Source organism: Sander vitreus, chromosome 17, assembly GCF_031162955.1.
Source record: "Sander vitreus isolate 19-12246 chromosome 17, sanVit1, whole genome shotgun sequence".
Taxonomy (NCBI): Eukaryota; Metazoa; Chordata; class Actinopteri; order Perciformes; family Percidae; genus Sander; species Sander vitreus.
The window spans coordinates 15,713,609-15,734,592 of record NC_135871.1 but is presented as its reverse complement, the minus strand read 5'-3'; the positions used below and the strand labels follow the sequence as shown (position 1 = coordinate 15,734,592).

At 42.0% G+C, this 20,984-nt stretch overlaps 2 protein-coding genes across 3 annotated transcripts; one reads left to right on the top strand and one right to left on the bottom strand.

The window, feature by feature from the left end:
- Window positions 1-552: 552 nt before the first annotated feature.
- On the top strand, window positions 553-5,764 carry hps6 (HPS6 biogenesis of lysosomal organelles complex 2 subunit 3). Of its 2 annotated transcripts, XM_078272962.1 has the most exons (2): window positions 553-1,558; window positions 1,793-5,764. In XM_078272962.1, exons 1-2 carry the CDS (start codon window positions 919-921, stop codon window positions 3,742-3,744), a joined length of 2,592 nt encoding a protein of 863 aa, XP_078129088.1. In that variant the 5' UTR covers window positions 553-918; the 3' UTR covers window positions 3,745-5,764. The 2 variants fall into 2 exon arrangements, with proteins under 2 accessions (XP_078129088.1, XP_078129087.1); XM_078272961.1 differs by having other exon boundaries at window positions 553-5,764.
- A 2,448-nt stretch (window positions 5,765-8,212) lies between these two features.
- On the bottom strand, window positions 8,213-19,055 carry prom2 (prominin 2). The gene is made up of 24 exons (XM_078272903.1): window positions 18,851-19,055; window positions 17,516-17,869; window positions 16,562-16,626; window positions 16,002-16,207; window positions 15,632-15,752; window positions 15,192-15,255; window positions 14,969-15,058; window positions 13,877-14,073; window positions 13,033-13,107; window positions 12,680-12,743; window positions 12,409-12,565; window positions 12,172-12,324; window positions 11,914-12,037; window positions 11,683-11,771; window positions 11,364-11,448; window positions 11,118-11,261; window positions 10,937-11,005; window positions 10,600-10,692; window positions 10,429-10,482; window positions 10,252-10,332; window positions 8,871-8,939; window positions 8,685-8,774; window positions 8,393-8,505; window positions 8,213-8,271 (listed from the first exon to the last, which is right to left on the bottom strand). Exons 2-24 carry the CDS (start codon window positions 17,775-17,777, stop codon window positions 8,220-8,222), a joined length of 2,517 nt encoding a protein of 838 aa, XP_078129029.1. The 5' UTR covers window positions 17,778-17,869; window positions 18,851-19,055; the 3' UTR covers window positions 8,213-8,219.
- Window positions 19,056-20,984: the final 1,929 nt, after the last annotated feature.

Genomic DNA, 20,984 nt, shown 5'->3' with positions numbered 1-20,984 from the left:
ATAGCCTACATAAATGTAGAAACATTGTTACCGTTATCTTTTTCTTCAACTTTCTCAGAAGATAAACCTAAAACTACTCCAACATGCACCCGATTTTTCTTCTACTTCAAAAAAAAAAAAAAAAAATTATTGTGCTAGCATAGGCCTGCAGCTGTTGACTCAGTTCCTATTATTATGTCAGCATCAGATAACAAACATTGTGAGTGTGATATTTTATTATGCCTACTCATTTGTCAGATCCCAGCGGGAAACTTTACCGCTAAAGATAAATAATGAGTAAATATGGACTACTTATTATATATGGCTACTTTCTCTTCTCAGCATAAGTTGGGTTTTTTTCAACGCAAAGATGTTAACTAAAGTTAAAAGTTGTCTATCAACTTGCCTTACCAGCTAGACGTAACGTTAGCTGACTGAAGACCAACGTGCAGCGGCAGTTGCTCTTCTCTCTGCCTCTACACACTCTTTGTTGGCCTTCATGTTGATACTAAGCTCCTCCTTTTATGCTTTATGCAAAACGCTATGGCAAAACGTCGTCATCGGTATCCGGAAATTAACAATCCCGTGATGTCAGGGGAGTGCTAGCATAGCATCGGAATGACTATAGTGCCTCGATTTGGGCTTAGAACTTTTTTCGGCGGTTACTGTTGGCCTGCAGTTTAGCTCCGATGTCGTGTATCGACATGGGGTTACCGGGGTCGAAGGCTGTCGGAGGATGTATCCTTCCGCAAGGACGTTAATAACGGGATGAAACCTCAGGACCTAACGTTGACGTTAAACGGGATGCTGTTCGGTTAGCTAGTCTCTCCGGAGCCCGAGATCAGATTTATGTGCCACACAAGCTAGCAGGTTAGTTCATACGTTGTGTCGAGTTAATTACAAGCTACATTCCGCTGCTCGGGCTGGAAATAGGGAGTTATGGCGCGATTGGTGTTGGAGCAACTGTCAGATTTCGGGGACTATACTGGCGGTAAAGAGTTGACTGAGATCTTTAAACTGACTAATAACGAGCTCAAAAGCAGTCCGTCAAACGTTCGCATGAGCCCAGATGGACGTCATGTTCATGTCATCCTCCGCAAGCCTAAGGTCGGTCTTGTGACTTTTGACAAATATGAAAGACCCCAGCTGGCCCAGAACCAGAAAAGGCTGGATTTGCGGTTAACACAAACCGTGCCTATTGTTGATATTTTATATTTGGACCATAATAACAACAGCAGCAGAAGCAGAGACACCGCAGCTGTAGCAGTGGTTTATGAAAATGGAAAAGCTGAGTTTTGGAAATTCCAGGAGTGCAAAGCTGGCTGGCATCTCCTGCAAACATCAGATCTGTGCAACAGCCCCAGAGCAAGAGTGGCGTCTGTCTGTGCCTGTTCCAATCTTATTATCTGGTGTGAGGAGAGGCCGCCTTCAGAAAGCACCCCTGCCCTCAGCTCCACAAAGAATAAGCTGAGATACTGTGTTTGCAGACGTGACTTCGAGGTGGAGGAGGGGGCTGTCAGCTTGGGAGGAGTGAAAATCGCCCTCCACAACAATCCTAAATTCACTGTGGTCAGCTCAGGTGAATATGTACATCTTCTTCCTGAAGTGAAAGTGAAGCCGCTGATGAGTATCTCAAAATTTTTTCTCTCCTGGTCCCCTCACAATGACTCCTTCACAGTCAGCACCACATGTAAAAACACTCCCCTAAAAAAGCTTTCAGCTAAAGAGTCTGACTTAAAGAGGCTAGTGACGGACTGTTTGGGATATTTATCAACTCTTGAACCACCTGAGATCTATGACTTCTCTCCTACAGCCTGTGGAGGCCTGCTGCTGCTGCTCAGCACAGGATGGGTGTGTCTTCTGCAGAAAGATGGGATGCTGCGGCAGGTATACAAACTGGCAGACAACTGCTTGTTAAAATGTGGTACTCACACTAGCCTCTGCATGTACCAGGACACCCTGGCGCTGCTGATAGGGCAAAACCTGCATCTGATAGATATGAACTGTGGCAGAGAGATGGAAAAGATCATGCTCAAGAAAGAGGGGTTATTGTATGTAAATCAGGCTGAAATATGTGCACCTCACCTGCTCTCAGAAACTGGACTTTTTGTGGTTGTGAACAAGGAGACGGACTCCAGAGAGAGCAACTCTAAGCTGAAGCCTTTTGGTCTCGGTGCAGTGGATTGTATTCTTCCTGGAGCCCTCCTGGTAGAGGCGGTCTTTGAGGAGGCCTGTAAATACTACCAGCAGAGAAGCCTGAGCAGCACCCAGCTCACTGTGGACACGCTGAAGAAAGGAGGTAGGTTCCAGGCTCCCACCTCTTTAGCGTCCATCGTCAGGAACTACCTCAGCAAAGGGTTGAGGCAGAAAGGAGCAGAGCCGTCCCAGAACGATGGAGGCGAATGCACAGCAGCACAAGACAAATTGATGGGCTCTCTGGAGGCTGAGCTCAAGGCTCTGGTCACTCTGGAGGAGGTGAAGGGGAGTTTAGTCAGGGGGGATGTTAAAGAGGTGGAGGCAGTGTGTGAGAATCTAGTTGAGAAAGAAGTAGCCAGGCTGCTGTCAGTCTCAGAGCTGGATAAAGAGGCTCTGCTTTACCTCAACTCCATCTTCAGCATCTTTCCCTGCCAGGTGTGGAGAGCGGTGCAGGCCGCACTTCAGCTACAATACAACGGGGAGGGCTCTCTGTCCAGCAGGGCTCCCCCAGACATGTGGAAAACTGTCCTCGGCCCTGCTATGACACCCAGCACCCCATCCTGCCTCCCATTCACCAACGGCGGGCCAAAACACAATCATAGCCTCAAAGGTGATCATGCCGCCAACTGTAAAGACAAAGCTACCAGCTCCACTTGCCCAGCTGCCCTGCCTGTGTTTGAGCTCCTCTGCCGCTCAGTGTTCCACTTCCAGCCCAGCTGGTTGCCCCAGTTCCTCGAGCTTGCCCAGCAGCAGCAGGGCTCAGCCGGCCTGTGCCTGAGCCTGGCCTCTTCCACCTGGGGCTTCTCCGGTGGGAGAGTAGTGGAAGGCAGGGAGAACAACGTGCCGCTCTACAAACGGGCCCTGTGCGTCTTGTCCGGCCTAACCTCAGACAGAGACCAGCTGCAGGACTTGGAGGTGGAGCTGCTGCTGGTCAGTGGGCGGCCTAATGCCATCCTGCAGGCGCTGAGGATCCTCATGGCCAAGCAGCAGTGGGAGCGGGTCACCCAGGTGGCCCAGAAGTTCTGCAAACGGAGTCCGCTGCTCAACAAGGAGATTTTCACTACTCTGCTGTGCGAGGTGGCTCAGCACAGAGACCTGGACCCCTATTTGGACCTGTTGTGGACCCTGTGCCCTGAGGACCTCACTGTCACCACTATTCTCAACCTAGTGCTGAAAAACCTCCCCTCCCCTAACACCCCCCCATCATCCTCCTCTTCCTCTTCCTTCTCCATGTCCAGCACAACCTCCTCATCCCCTGCTCCCTTTGCAGACTCCAACAGCAGCCAGTTGACCATCGGGCTGTTGAAACCTCTGCTGAGAAAAGTGCTTCAGAGGGAGACCAAGCCTAGCCAGCGCTATGCAGACATCCTCCAGTCACCATCATACCCCCCCCCTGCACCTCCTCGCAAGCCTGTAGAGCAGCCCAGGACAGCCCCAGATCCTAGCACAGACTCATCTGTCGGCAACAACATCGCCCTGGCTTCTTTTGCGGAAACACCCGAACAGCAGTCGTCCACACACACAACTGTCCCAAGAGCCAGGGTGGCACTACCTGCTAACCCAGTCTGATTTCCACAGAAATAGACAAACACTCTCAAAATGGAGTCTCATAAAACATTCCACACATAATCTGACCAAACTGTGAAGCAGCGTGTGTTGACAATCAAATTAGAACAAAATAATATCAGTATGTTACAGGTATAATCACTGTTATGCAGTCAATTGTGATATTTGATGGTGTTTAAAAACAAAAATATTGGTATAAAAGACGACTAGAAACTATGAAATGACTACTGAAGGTCTTACCAGTGTAAATACTGCAGGTAATTTTAAGTCTTAATGTGTATATACTGTATCTGCAATGTTATTTATCTCTTAAGCCTTAACTGCACGTGGCTGAGAATGTTATTGCATAGTCTTGCATTGAATACGCGTAGTCTTTATCAGAATACCATTAATACATGATCATATATTGTGTTAGCACAGTGTAGTGTTTATCTGCTCAGTCAAAAACAAAGCTACTAACTCCCATTTTTGGGGTTTATCGTATCTGTGTGTAGAGTATTTGTCTTTGCCATCGTCTGCTAATTGTCGCCAAGTATAGCTGCCTTTCAGTTGTTGATGTCAAAGTGTGTTCATGCTGTGGGTAATCTACTGAGACAAGCTGGTCTTTGTGTTTGAATGTTTGTTTTAAGTGTGGTTTGGTTTAGAAGAGGAGGAGGGAGTCCAAGGTTCCTTTACTGACTTCTAGTTTCATACTTATATCGTAAGTGCTTAAACATGAACCTGGTTTCGATGGGCTCAACTAGACCATGTAACCTCTGTAAACCAAACCCAAAACAGGCTGCCTTTCTGCTTTCATTTTTTAATTCCTGTCATTCATTTGTCTCTCTAGACCCCATCTTGTCCTCTCTGCTCCCTTGCAGCAGGACATTCCAGACATAATACCCAGTAAAAGTGACTCACAGTTTGACTTTAAATTCAATTTTGGAGGTAATTCTGTTAGGATTTGAGTGTGGGTTGGGCACGATGTGACTAACATAGGAGCCCTGCTGCTCGAAGAAGGTCATGTACGTTTTCCTTCGTGGACCCAGTGAGGGTAATGTTATTAGAGATGTTAGGTCCTCTGTCTTCTTGGTCCTCTTAGTTTTCTCCATGCTCTGGAACTAATTGCACTTTTATATCACCCCATTCTGTATTGTTTGTGCCATGCATCTGTTGAAATGAATGTTTTCTGATTAAGTGCTGTAAACAAAACTATATTTAAGTGCCTATTGTCTTTGATGCCTTATGCCTTGATGTTAGTGTTTGAGCAGTCAGTGTTTTAATCAAAGAAAGTGTTTCTTTGTATGTAAATGTGGAGCACTTCGAAACAAAACGCTATTTATTTTGTAACAAGCTTTGAAAAACTAAAATAACTAGCTTTGGCCCTTCATGGGTGACATACTGACAGAGACACTCTTGTGGCATCTCTAAAAGTATTGAGTGACAATCAGATCTCAAAATGCTGCAGAATAATTAGAGTGCCTTTAACAGCGCTGCTGTTCATTTACAGGGTAGTGTCACATTCCTGCTGTGTCTCCTCAGCTTCTCTCATATTCCGGAGAAAGAACTGGAGGTAGATCCCAGGATAACAGCTCTTGGCATCTACAGTCAAAGGCTTTTTTAATTACATTTTAATATGAAACCTGCTGATTTCTTACTCTGGTCTGATTGGTGCACTAATGGTGTCATTTCAAGCTCTGTACACCTAAACAAGCATGACAATCTGTGTGACTGATTTCAGATCAATGCCATGAGTTTTGCTGTGTTTCAGCCCATCTCAGAGTTGCTGGGAACTCCCTGACTTCCCCAGATAGGCCACTCAGTCTGATGCTAGGTCTGCTCAGATGTTAAATATTAATTTGACTTAAACTTTGCTTCTGGTTTCTGTTAACAAATAGGAATTCTTCCTGGATTTGACATCTACATTCTTACTTTGTTTACTTTTGGCTCTCCTGTAAGTGTTATTTGAAGAAAAAAAAAAAGAATGTATACAAGTATTTATGAACTGATGCTGTATGCTATTAAACTGAAGATACAACTTCTATTTGCTGTCCTGAGTTTTACATATTAAGTTACTTGTTCTGCAACAGATGTGAAGCTTGGAATATGCAGTGTGAGGTTTTGATTGCACTCTGGTAGCTCTGATATAGCTTGCATTATATTGTGTCCCTGTTACATCCCTGCCTTACACATGGGCCTGGATACATGTACAGTATGTGTCAGCTAGTTTCTTTGAATGGTACTTTCAAACACGTATAATTGTCACCTACCTGCCACGTCTCTGTTCCCACTGATTGCTGTAGTTCTGGTTGGTTCAGCTCTATCAGCATATTCCATTCACTCTAATGGACAACAACAGGTCTAGCTGACATATCACATGCTATTTAGTCTTAAAACAACATGTTAAGACCAATATACTCTTTTCAGGGAATTTTATTCAGTTAGTTACAGCTGTTTTCAGTCTAACCTGAAAAACAGTCTACTGCTTAAAAAAAAAAGCTTAGCTATAGTGGTGTACACACAATTATTCATTCACATGATCCACTGCCCCCATTTCTGAGTTTCACCATATCCCTTCCATGGACAAATCCACTTACAGCTGCAGTCCCGTGTGTGTGTGATCTAGTGGAAGGATTTGAGTGTATAAATTCACTCAAACGTTTCCATGGTCAGGGCCTATAAGAGGAATGTTCAGTCGTTACCCATTAAGCTCTATTAACTAACTCTGAAAACAACAAAAGCAGAGCACGGAGTGCATGTGTGTGGCTGCTGGTTCTCGCAGCAAATCAGGTTCCACATGGGGATGTAAAGGGATATGATCATAGGAGTGGCATTAACTGTAGAGGTGGAAAGTGGAGGTTATCCTGTATATTCAGTGTATGAGGGAGAGGATAATAAGAGGCTGAGTCTGCCCAAAGGGCAAGAAAACAGCAGAGGGCTTCAGAAACCTGATACCTAACATCCATCAGCCAATCTATATTTCCCTCCCTCTTTCTTTCTTTCACTTTGTGTCACACATTTCTTTCTTTAGATTGAGTTTCTCTCTATCCAGCCTCTCATATTACAACGGTTTGAGTCACGATGGTGCTGTAATGCCATCGATTCACTTGTTCTTGTTATAGATGTCATCCTGTAAACAATAATGAATCCAAACAGAGGCCGGCCTCGTCCTCTGCTTGTCCCTGAACAGCTGAATATATGCTACAGAGCTGCACCAATGACTGCATCAGTGGAAGAATAACTGCATTAAAGGACATTTTCATGACGAGAGAAAAGCAACACCAACGCTTCAAAATACTTTTGAGGCTGGTGATACTTTTTAATACTGAATACCTGCAGACCTGCACCAGCCAGCTGTCTGTTGTTTTCCAGCATCTCTTTAACCTGAGCCTGAGCTTGCATAGGCTGCCGCTGATATGGAAGGACGTCCTGCCTTGCCGGGCTACAAATGTGCACTGTGAAAAGCATTTTCATGGTTTGTGTGGAAAATAGACTTTGACTAATCCCTGAGATTCCACTCATGTTACGGTAGTAAAAGGTAGAAAAATGCACAGCAGACTCATTGCATTTGTTATCAGTGGCAATTTTTACTTTCAGTAGTTTTCACAACAGCTGGCAGAAATGTTCACCACCTTTTATTCACATTGAGCAAACAGACCATATAACGTGCTGTGTAACAGAAAGCTCAAACACAATCTACTATTGAGTACAAAGTAGTACAAAGTACAAAAATCATCATTATTGAATCATGAATCACATCAGTTAAAATCAATATGTACAAAAACATATTTGCAATCACAATTGTACCAAAACACTTGCATTGTCTTGTTTGCAAACAGCAGTGATACCAGTTATACCAGTCACATCTGTCACACAAAAAAGTGTATTCATTTCATGATTCATACAAAAAGATTTGTGCTTTGACTTCCAATATAAGTGCAAGTGTAATTAAGTTGAAAAATTTAAATTAGGGTGCAGAACAATGGCAATGAACAGACAGAGGCTGGCACATTATAAAAAGCTTGTTGGCACAGTAACCCACTGCTGCGTTTTCGGTGATCAACTCTGATCAACAAAAATCTGCTTTGCAGTTTGAAATATGAAGCATATATTCTCACAATCCAGCAGCAGCTCAGTTCATACATTAAATACTTACAAAACATTTATGGAATACAATCAATCTCTTTGATATGTTTATTTGAAATCATGAAAAAAAATCCCTGTAGATTCTCTGTGTCCCCCTGATGTCAATTGATGTCAAAGATGCTGTGTGTGATGTTACTTTGTTCAGTCACTTTGCTTCTTTCTCCACTCTATGGTGAAAATTGGAGTAAAAAAAAAAGTGAGGTTACTTTACCTCACTTTTTTTTAGTTTAAGACTTTTCACCAGATTGACAATGTGTTACATCTGTTCAGGATTGCGCCATGTGTCTTTAGACAAGTGATGCCTCAGTTGTGCCTGCAGTCTTTTAAAGCTGTAACCCATACGTGCCGGCCTCTCAGGTAAATTTCATCTGGGCCCGCGGTATGTGGTTCATAATTAAGTGGTCGCTGGAAATAGAGACATTAAGAGTGGTCAAGGGCAGCCAGCACAGTGAAATAAAACAGGATATATGTGTGTATAAATAGATCTAGTAGATGCATATTTGTAGTTTTTTTTGTTTGTGCTTACTCATAGGCATCAGAGTACTTCATCCTCCGGTAGTACTTGGCTAGCTTGATAGAAAAGATGATACTGGGGATGAGGAAGATCATACACCAGCCCAGACTGAACCAGAATGCATTCTAAATAGAGAGAAAGAGAGAGAGAGAGCGCAAGGGTACAATGCAGGACTGAAGAGTGACAAACATAAAAATTGCCATTTTTTAAACTAGTCCATACTCTCCAGACTTCAGAGTATTTCTCAAAAAGAAATCAATGAGTGATGTAACTGTAGGTGGAGCTAACAACATCTGATCCTCACCAGAGACTCCACAATGTGTGAGCATAGGATAATCTCAACAGAGTCCACAGCTCCCGAAACCGGCCCACAGCGGCCCACCTGCTGTGTTATCTGAGGGAGAATACACAGATCAGTAACAGTACAAACATACACACATTAGATACACATTGTGTATGTTAAAAGTGTAGAAATCTGAACAAACTTTACCGTGATGTTGGCCCAGTCAGCATAAACAATGAAGTAATTTAGCTGACAGTCCAAAAACGTTTTGCTCTCCTATGATCGTGAGAGAGAGAAAGAGAGTAAATTCCACACATTTTCTCCCTGCTTTACAATGGGAGGTCATGAGGAATCAGTGGAACGTCTGGCCATCTCAGCATATGGAATTCTGGGTAAATCCTTTGAAGTGACCCGTAAATAACTGCAATGGCAGTAAGATAAGGCATTGCGAGGCAATTAGGTTATGTAGGACATTTCATGCACAGACGCAAATCAAAGTGCTTTACATAATGCATTAAAACATTAATAACTGGTGATATTTTATATTTCACTTACTGTCAACAAATCCCATGAAAAGACTGACCACCAACAATGACTTTATCCAACACAATGACACAGCTTATTCTTCTGTGCAATAGACCTCCATTGTTGTCCAAAAAATATTAAAAACACATAAATGAGCCACACTTTTGCATTGGGTTACATGGTCCTTCATTACCATAAACATGGGCACTGTAGTTTATTTTGAGTCAATCCCACGTCTACAGTCCTGGTGCCGTAAATACTCACTAGAGCACCAGATCAGCATCTTAAAATAGTCCCAAACAAATGCAATATGTACTGCTGTTTAGACCAACTTTTACCTAAAACTATAATGTCCAACTGTTTTAGGAAATTACTTTTTCTTTTTACAAAAAACTAGATATGTGTGAGCTGTTTCTTACATTTCTTTGTCTTCACTAGAAACGAATGGACTGAGTGCAACCGACAGGGTTGGGAAGTCAGAAGATATGGAGAGATTGACTTACACATTGTTAGTTTTGGTCTTTTCATGGGATTTATTGACATTAGGTCAAGATGCAAGTGCAATGTGTTAATTAAAGTAAAGACAGCGGATTTAAAGGTCATTAAAGTCAGGGTGAGTTGTTCCAGTTTGTTTGTTACAACTCTGAGGTCCGTAGTAAGTAAATGCTGTTTCTCCATGTTTAGTTTGGATCCTGAGGACGGTTAGTAGATTGCATGGAGGGTTCACATGGTCAAGGACAGTCATAGATGTATTTTTACTTTAAACCCTATTCTATGACACACTGGAAGCCAATGCAGACACCTAAGACTAGTGTAATATGTTCAAGTGTACAAGTATTTTGTTTCCAAAAAGCATGCACAACTACAATTGAAGACAAATACAATTGGACACTAAATAGAATTCATGCGCTGTAGATGTGTAACCAACAAGCATATTGTTTCAACTACAAGCAGCCCACCTCCCCCTGACTCCCTCTGGCTAAATGACTGACTGACCACAGGCATTAACAGACCACATGGAGCACTTTTTCTTCTAACCCATGTGACTCGTGGCTCTACTCACGGTCTTGATGATCTGTGCTGTTTTTGTGTTGAGGAATTCTTGTGCTGCCCCCACGTTGCTCAGCACCTCCCCCACTGTTCCCTAGATGAGCCAGACAGGAGAGAATGAGCCACAGGAAGAAAGAGAGGAGAATGACCTTTCCTCTTGGCAGTTCCAGGTGTTAGTCAGTGCACTCACATTGATTTTTTCTGTGATGGATCCAAGGCTCTTGAGGGTCGAGTCCAGGTTTTTCTGAGGGCAAAAGCAGTAGATCTATGTTAAGTTAAGATGGAGGTCCAACACAGGAAAAGGAAAACCAGAATGAGGAGATTAGGAGAGATGGCAGCCGAGATGGGGCAGGATACTCACCAGTTGTGGGATGATGGTTGTTTCTATGTCGGTCTGGATCTGCCTCAAGTCCCTGGCCTCATTTTGGAGGTCTTTTTTAATATCATTGTCTGACTGAAAAAAAGCAAATAGTTTAACAGTAGAAAGAACACCAGAATTAGAAAAAATGGTATTCAATTCGGAATCATGTGACATGTTTATAGAGCAGAAAAGCAGAGTAAGGAGTAAAATATCAACAGGGCATTATGTGTTATTAGTTAGTTAGTTTGAGAATTTGGTTTTGTGTTTATAGTTTTGAGAAAATTTTCAAGAAATGTGTCTTAGCAATCGAAAAAAACTTTAATGTCTTGTGACTCACTTGTGTCGCAGCGATCATATCAATTTTATCTGCTGTTGTATTCAGATTGATGCTGGAAATGTTGTTCATCTGAGAGAGACAAGAAAGGAACACCAGATCACGATTACGTTACACGTAGATACGTGTAATAATGGCGATAAATCTACACAAAGACACATGCAAGGCCATGAATAATGCCCACCTTCTGCGTGACAGCAGTGAAGTCAATATTTGTCGCCCTGTTGGAGAAGTTGCCGAGTTGCTTTTTAACTTCAGGGCTCAGGAGAGTGATGGTGGGCAGAGTGATGTTTTTATTCTCAAAGAGCTGCTGGATCTGTTCTGTGTACTGAGTGTGACCGACACATTTCAACATATGTTTAATAAAATCATTGTAGGTTTGAACATTATTTATTTTTGAACAATTAAAAAGGACAATCAGGAAACTCACTTTAGATACATTGAGCAGGTCTCCGAGGTTTATGAGCTCATACAAGTGCAGCGTTGTCCACAGAGGCTGGTTTTTCTCACAGTCCCTGTAAACATTAACACCAAGTCAAACATATCTGTACAGCACCTAAACAAGATAACAGATATGCAGTGCTTTATGAATCCTGCCAACTTTAAACCCACAATGGGATGGACAGGTGTGTAATGGATGTCACAAGATAGCAAATAAAACTAAACTACACGGAGACCAGCCTGTGTGTATGCATGCACATATGTATAAGCATTAGTTCCTGTGTGAGTGGTGAATTGACATCACATACCAATAGATATCAGAGATACTGATGTTGGTTTTCAGTCCCAAAGTTGGACCTATCTCCAACCCTGGAATTAAACCAGGAGTATCAATGAGCTATGGAGAGAGGAGGTAATATGATAAAATGTTAACACCAAGATATCTCACACAGCGCCTGTAGCGTCTTTGTATTTCTGATGCGCACAGATATTGGCGTGTGCAGGTGTGTGTGTGTGTGTGTGTGTTTTTTTATAGCTACCTTTAGCAGTTCTCCGTTGCTCCAGGGCCGACAGAGCAGAGTGTAAACATTTCCACCCAGCAAGAACAGCACCAGCACCCCTATCATGAACAGCCAGGAGAAGAGGAAGCTGAAACCTGCGCCCCTGTAACCACATCCAGGTCAGAGGTCAAACAAGCGGTAAGGTGGTGAAACAGTTTGAACAGTTTGACGTTTCCCCCCTGGATAAGAGCTTCATATGAGACTAAAAATGATATGACATTACAATTCAGCACTCACATTATGAGGAAGATGCCTCCGCAATCCGACGTGCAAGAGCGCTTTGTGGGGTCTGCTTTGGGTGTCAGACCCAGAGGGCCCAGAACCAGACCCAGGAGGTTACACAGCACCACCAGAAGGACCACGCAGCACAGGACCACGCACACTGTCCATCTGGAGAGGTATACACATGTAATGACTGATTTTCTTTTTTTTCCTTGCATTGATCAGGTGTGTTTGCACACAGGCTTTTTTTACCTAATATACTCAGCTCTCTCGACCACTGGTGTGAATCTGCCGATTTCTCTCTGCACCTGGTTCAGAGTCTCCGACACGTTGGTCAGATCAGATAAAGGGATGTCATTGGTAACCCGAGAGATCTGTGTTTTTATTTCACCCAACATCTGCTTGCTGCCTAAAAAACACACACAAACGTATATCTTTTTAAAATGTATCTTACCTTAAAACTAAAGTTAATTAAAAGAAGTGAAGGCCTAAAGTTTGTGGCAGTAAATGTGCTCACACTCACTTTGAACTACATCCTTGGTGTCATTGGTCACCCTCTGGGGGATGCTGTCAAGATAATCCTCCACCTGAAAAGTCAGTGCGTTCATTGAATATCAAGTAAACAGTTGTTAAATATAGTGTTGAAGTTGAATTGTGTCTATCTGTCAAGCTCTTTTCTTTTAAAAAAAGTAGCTTTGCTGTAGTCAGCCAGTGATTAAACTCTGTTTACACACATAAGCTTCACCTAAAGTGTGTAGCTAAACAATGATTACATTATCTTTGGTTTCACACTTATTCAGATTAGTTAAGTAGGCAGGCATACATTATCAATATTGACGATTATTAGCATATTTGTGTTTATCATGAGTCACTGACTTTCTTGATTTTGGATTTGAGATTTATTTTGTTGACTTCATCCACTGCAGACTGGAACTCATTGAAGCTGGGAATCTGTGGAACAACCAGAGACACAAACAAGCAACCATTGTGACCAGCAATCAAATGTAATGACATGTTGTACTTTAAACTAACAGAGGGGGGCAGCAGACGTCAGCAAAGCAAGCATTTACAAGTTGAATACTGATGAGGAGAGGAGAGGAGAGGAGAGGAGAGGAGAGGAGAGGAGAGGTTTTTGGTTTTCAAAGTCCCTTTATTGGACCATTTTCAGAGAAGATTCACAATTACAGAAAATCAAAAAAAAAAACAACTATGTGCTTTTACCAATCAAAACTAACCACCAACTCCCCATCTTCCCCCACAGAGCATAACACTCCCCCTACAGCCCACAAACGACTGAAATCCAGCAAATTGTCCATCATCTGGTGGTAGAAATATTCCACCCTCAATCGAGGAGAGGAGAGGAGAGGAGAGAGGTCTTGTGTGTATGTGTCAGAGTTAGTGTAGGAGGAATAGAGAACAGATGGGAGGAGGACAAATGAGCTGTTTAGACAAAACCAAAAATGAAGAGCTATATATAAATATGTGTCATGCTGTCTCAGCCTGCGTCAGAAGTAGTTTGCATAAATTAATCTTCTTGTTGCTTCATTGTGATGTCTTGTCAAACCTGCTAATTCTTAGTCTGTATTTTAGGAAGTTTATTATCTGAGTAGTCAAACCTAATTCCTCTTTTGCATAAAACACTGGAGCTGGCAGGAGTCCATTCAGGAAAACACAGGAACATCCATTTTTACACACCAGGTTACGCAGAATCAGTACTTACGGTAATGGAGGTATCCAGTGGTAGTTGCTGTAGCTCAGACTGCAGGATGTTAGAGCCATTGCAGTTTGGTTTGGATAAAGTCTGATTTATTTGATTTTTAACAGCAGTGACATTGGCCTGAATGCGGTCCATGCTGGACTGTAGCTGGGCCAAAGATGAGTTCAGCTTGTCCACTTGAAGACTAGTGTTTACAGTCTCTGCTCACACAAATGAAAACACACACAATCAGTGTATGCATGTTTAGAAAATAATTTTAATACATTCATCTGTGACCTTTGTGATGCTTCCTGGCTTTGAATTCAAAAGCAATTTAAAGTTAAACTGAATGGAAGTCCTAACAAAAACAGAGCAGCATAAGAGAAAGAACATCAGGAAATTGATTATAAAGGAAGATATAATCAAGCTGCTTTTAGTAAAGTATTGCAAACATTTTTCGTATTGCTCTACTAAGCCTGCTCTGTGTTGCTCTAAGAGTGGAAGTGCAGTGAAGAAACATGGCGGTAAATTATGTATCAGCACCTAATTTGTCATCTTGGAGAAGGTGAAATTACTGCAGCCAAAAAAATGTTGTATTTTATGCTGCAAACCTCCACACTCAATTACAAAACCCAATAATGAACACTTTCTTTGAATGTATTGATTTGCAGCCATATGTTGAAAGGAAGTATGTTTATTCTACTTAAACTGAAGAATTGTATAGTATTATCTAAGAAAGCTAAATGTTAAAATGCTTAACCTTTTTTATGTAGGTTTGGCAGACACTCAACATTAAAGGACTCATATCAGGATTAGAAGCAAAATTACTGATCAGGACATCCCTGCTTTTGACTATCTATCTATCTCTATATCTTTTTATTTCCTCTTGAAATTTTGTAATGCAATAACTAATAAAAACAGCTGTTCACAAAAAAGAAACCTGTCATTATAGACATAATTTAAGACTTCATGAATCTTTTTAGTGTCAGGGTAAGAAGTGAAATACACAATGCACTCATGAGACCCCGCCTATGATTACTAACCTCCTGTCAAATATGCACACAAGGATTAACATGCTCAGACTGAAACAGGATGGAGCATGCAGGTACACCATACCTTGGTCCAGGAGTGTAACTGAGCGCAGCGCTGGGTCCAGGGTTCCTCTGAATCGCTCCTTAATCTGTGTTCCCAACTGAGGTCCAATGGCTAATACACACAAACAAACGGAAAAGGTGTGAGGTGGTTAATCGCGTGTTTAGAACAGACACTGTATCACAGCCGTTGGAGTCAAAACAAAAGCAGTTCCTCTATTTTTACATTATTACCTTCCTGTTCTTACCATCTAGGTTTCTGGTAACCTCCTGTACAGTTCTGTAGCTCTCATTCACCACATTGTTGACTTGCTGGAGATAGGCAGAAGGGAAGCAAACAGTTTCAAAGTGTGCACATAACAAATAGGTTGAAATACAAGCTAATTGTACATAGCAGCTTTTGCAAATGAAGAAGAACAAACAGAACTCTACCCTGCTTTTCCCACTCCCTTGTATCTTGAGATAAGTGTATTGACACTGCAGAGTGCAGAGCTGATCCTTAGTCAGTGGACTGACTGGAGAATTTGCAGGTTTGTTTGCATCTCACACAAAGCTGTCGACTCACAGCAAACTGATGGCAGGAATTAATGTGACTAATCTGATCAATGCTGCCACATTGAGATCCCAGACCTTTGTATATTCCCATGCTCATAACATGCTCGGCAATCAACACAAGGTTTTCTCTTACCTGGGGCACAGCAGTGAGGAAGGAGTGGATGTTGCCTATAGTTTGGTTGAGCTCCACTTGACTCTGGTCCACACTCACTTTGATGGCTTCGTTACTTTTGAACATGCATATGTTCCCAGCACTACAAGCACACACACACACACACACACACACACACACACACACACACACACACACACACACACGCACACACGCACACAATTAAAATTGTGTCATGAACATAATCCAAGGGAGACACGCAGAGGAAGTAAGGCATGCACATTCAAGCTGTCTTTATTCAACGATAATTTCAAATAACACATTCATACACACACACACACACACACACACACACACACACACACACACACACACAAACACACACACTCACAGGATAATAACTGTGGTGATGAATGCAGTCCAGTAGAAAGTTCTTCTGCGACAGTGAATGGAGGATGTCTGCTTCTGGTACATCTTCCCACCACAGTTGCCACAACAGCGACAGCACGCCAAGAAGAAACCAACTATGGGCATCAGAACAATGTACAGTACGCCAATGGCTGCACACACCAGGAAACCCACTTCATACACCAGGACCTGAACACCAAACACGCACACAGACACATACATACAGACAAATGACATGTATTACAACTAAAATGTCACAAGATGGTATAACAGTGGCCGATTTTTGTGGTCGGGTGTGACGTCAAACACTGTGAGACATCACCAGACAGAAGCTTTACTTTACTGTGGGGAAAGTCCACAATCAGAGAGTCTCAGTAAATTCAGTTGACTAGGAAAAATACACACAAGGCTGCTTTAACATTAAACATTCTCAGATTACCAGCTCGAGAGGCTGAGGAGGGTGTGTCTGTTTTTTTACCCACATACATGGAAGTTCAAAACAACATCCTAGAATATGTTAAACTCATAAAAACATTCACTTACTTCTTTGATGATTTCTTGATTTAACAGCACTTGGTTAGAATCATGGACTATTTTCAGGATCAGATCTAAAAAGAAATTGATAAGAAAAAAAAAGGGTGTTTTTGAATAACTTCAGAAGACACAGAGCCCAGGGATACCTAATTAATATTCCACGCCACTGGTTTCGGTCCCAGTTGTCATGTACACAAGCCCGGCCATTGGGACAATGTGTCCTGTGCTCCGTGCAAACATCTTAATCTCTCGCATTGTAAAAGTGGAAATCTGACACCTCCATGTTGTGGTTACTAGGAAACCAGTACAGCTTTCTGGACACATTAGATTTTTACACAAACAAAAAAACAATACAAAGCCATAATCTGATTCAAACTGTTGACACCTACACAGTTCTTTATGCCTCATTGATTGTGGCTATTGGTTAAAATCCACTCACAATATCAATATCCAACATGATGAACACTCATTCAATGACTTTGAACTGAGCAAAAGTTGTTCAACATGTTTTTGAGTACATTTTTGTTTCCTGTTTGAAATCCATACCAAGCAGAAAGTAATATAGACGGGTTTATGGAGCAACACTCACATCACATCACAAGTCAGGGAAAGAGGAAACACTGGCCTTAAAACATCGGAGCATGACATAATGGTTAAAGATTGACCGTGGAAAATACAAGAACTTCCATTTACATACGGATAAACCAAATCTTGTCATTTTTCTGTATGGGCATTATTAGCTGGGAAGTAAGAGGGTTACAACTGATGTGTCACCTTTGTGACTGTAGAGAAATGTTGCCCAGCACCATGGAGCATGAAAGGATTTGAATGTAATTTGAATTTCACCTGGTTGCTATGTGAGCTAAAATGATCATGCTAATGATTAAGTAGACTGTGTCCTATGCATCAGATCATGATGAGATTCAAGATCTTTGATTACTGAGTAATACCAATGACACTGACCTTTAGGTAAAGGGTTAGGCTGGACTGTGCGGAGGAAGGACTGGACCAGAGCTGCCATGAAGCCCACACCGTCGTCCACCTTTGCTGTGTCCTGGTACTGGGGCTGGGTGAGGCTCTGTGGGGCCGCAGCTGCTGGACAGGCAGGCTGTGGAGGGACAGACTGGGCCAGGCTGAGCCCCAGCAGCAACACTCCTACTCCGGCCCTGAACGTTCCAGCACTGCCCGGCCAACTCCAACCCCTCACGCTCTCACATAACCCCATGTCTACAGGTAAGACAGGTTGGGAAAGACTTCGCCTGTCAAAACGGGTTTATAGAGCGATCACCTCATGGCGCAAGCTCTGTCCTGATGCGTCTGGAAATAAGACAAAAAGACTGGATACAATGACACTCATTCAAGGCAAGAGAATTTGAGATTGGAAAAGAAACCCACAGATTGAGTCACAGATAAAGATGTCGCAGCGCAGTTTGTTACAAAATGGTAATGGAAAAAAACTGCTGCTGTTTTGCAGAAGTGCAACAATGACATTTGGTAAATGATAAATATAAATGTTAAGCCAACACCTTTTTCATGTCTGAGAAAAGCAGTGCCTTTTAGGCATCTATTTCATACTTCTACACTTAACCAGAGACTTTGGAGCTTGTCATTGAGTGCAGGATGTGATGACATTTAGAAGTTACAGGAAAAGTTGCAGAAAGAATGACACATGGGTTATTACGTCTGGCGGTCAGTGCTTTGTTCATAGTGTACACATAAAAAAAAAGCTGCATCCGCGTCAGATACCTGCATCACCTCTATTTGTTCAAACCCGTGCTTGTCTCTTAGAACAGTACACAGTAAAACATTTACTACAAGTGGTAAAAACATCTTCTGTCTTTATGAAACTCCTGCTCAATATTTGAATGTCAGTTATTTCTAAATGCTCATCGACTTGATGTTTTGTGTAGGTGTACCTCTCTTAAGCAAATAACTTCACAAGGGTTAGGCCCTAAAGTAACTGAACATACTGTATCTATGTTTCTCTTGTGGTTAAAGCAAGCTGTTGAAATCAGAGAGACTATCTATTATAAGATAACATGACCACCCTCTTTAACCTAACACAGAGCAGCCTGAGGGTATTTAAACTGTACATATATAAGCTCTAGAAACAAGCTGCCTGAGCAGTTCCTCTAGGTCTACTGTTGTCAGGGTAAAGGTGTGAGTGAGAGGGTAAACAAGTGAGTTCAAAGTGAAAAGAGGCCAGAGATAAGGAAGGAATAGAAATGTAGAGGAAAACAAAATGTAGACACAGGAGAGCAGAGTAAGCATTTGGCTGTTTTCTCTCAGTCAACTCACCTTCCTCGGTCAGGCAGTGAAGGATAGTCGCGCTGTACTGATCTCCAGTACTTCAGTAAGGGACGTGTTACTCTTATGGTCCTGTAGAAACCTGATATGCTCTGCACTTGCTGTGAAGTTGAAGCTGACTGTGTGCTCAGCCAGAGAACACAGGCACTAAAGAGAGAGGGAGGGAGAGAATGAACAGCAGGAGCAAGAAAGGGAGGAGAGAGAGTGGTAGCAGGAAGCAAATATTTGGTAGGGTATTTTTCCCACTTGGGTTTCCTGGATTCGGTGGGGAAGACAGGGATGTTAAACCTAACGTGTCAGTAACAATTGTCATCATCCATTCTTTTCAAGTAAATCAGCCCACATCTGCAATGGTGTGGTGTCCAAACAAGCAACAACACAGCCCAAATATGCAGGACAACATAGTTGGGACCAATGCACTTGGGGAAGGGAGTTTTGAGAACACAACAACTAAATGTTGCCAAGAAATTCTCAAAAATATCTCAGCAGACACTATTGAAAGAAATTCTGTTTTCCCCATGTTATTATCGTTGTCAAAAAGGAAGATATACAGTTTAACTCTGCAGCTGAACAAGCCTAAACAAGAGTTAAACAATCACTATTCAGACTGAACTATGCCTAGTATAAAAATACTATCCACTAGTACAAGATGGAGATAGTGCCATTACTCCCCTATAACCTGCTTCTGCTGAGGCACAACTTTGACGTGAGGGAAAAGAAACTCTTCTCGTTCCTTTTATCAGTTTATGAAGTCTAGTTTGTCACTTTGGTCCACAATCTGCCAGGCATCGTGACACTGCCTTCTCTGTGTAACTTGTCTGTAACACAGATGAGAGAAAACACATTTACATGAAAAGGAACGTGAATGTACAATAGGCATGAATCTTATTTCCCTTTGGTAATACATGAATGCGAATGAAGCAGAAGGAGTATACTGTACCCGTGTCTGTCCTCGTCTCTTGTTTTGTTTATCAAGTCCGAAGACACTTGCCGATCACTCATTCCTGGTTCACCTCAACCCAAAGTCCTCAATTACAGGCTGATCCTTTAATTCATCTGGAATTCATTTTGTAAATTTTCCTCAATATGCTTAATTTATAAAGTACTATATTGCTAGGCGCCACCACCACTGCAAGAGACCACCAGAGCTGTTGTAAACTTTCAGCCATAATGCACTATCTATTAAAGGTAGTGCATTATGGAACACAGTACCCCCAACTATAATGGAATGTCCCACTCTGGCCACCTTTAAGAGCCAGGTGAAGGTGTGGCTCAGAGCTAATCAAACGTGCAATCACCTCTGACTGCATGCTGTACCGTATTAGCCCAGTAGAGCGTATAAATGAATTGTGTCTCCGTTTTAAACACTTACTAATGAATTGTCTTGTTTATTTTTCTATCATTCTGTTTCTCCCTGTTTTATATAACAAATGTTATTGCTGTATATGTTTGGTCTTGGATCTGGCTTGGAGCTAACCAAGCATGTGGTCATCTCTACCTGTATGCTGTGCCCTGTTAGTTTGATGGAGCATACTAATGAATTGTGTCTCTGTTTTAACATTTACTAATGAATTATCCTGTTTGTTTTTTTCTTTCATCCTGTTTTACCTAGTTTGATATAGTAAATGTTGCTGCTGTGTATCTTTTGTCTTTTTTATTGTAATATCTACCTGATGGACTACAGATGGAAATTAGCCCTTGGGCTACAATCTGGCACTTTTACGTGTACTTCTATACATGTTCATCAAACGTGCATTGTCCTGAAATAATAAATAAATAAATAAATAAATCGGTTACCAAGAGAGCTCTTACAAAATGGCTTTGTAAAGATGCCATGTAAAAACTACCAAGGCCTTGCAGTGTTGCAGACTCCTACTGGTTGGTCTGTTAGTGTTGCAATAAGAATGTGATCCCGCACTGGCTTCCCACCTGTGAACATATTTGTGATTTACAGAAGCACTGTTGCCAGGGACCAAAGTTGAGTCTTTGTTTCACTTTTTGAGCCATTACTTCAGGCTGAATTGGTACAAAAGTGTAACATAAACTAAGTTGTTATGATGTGGTTAAAAGTTCTAACAAAGCAAGTGTAACTTAAATTGAGATGATTTTATCACACATGCAGATC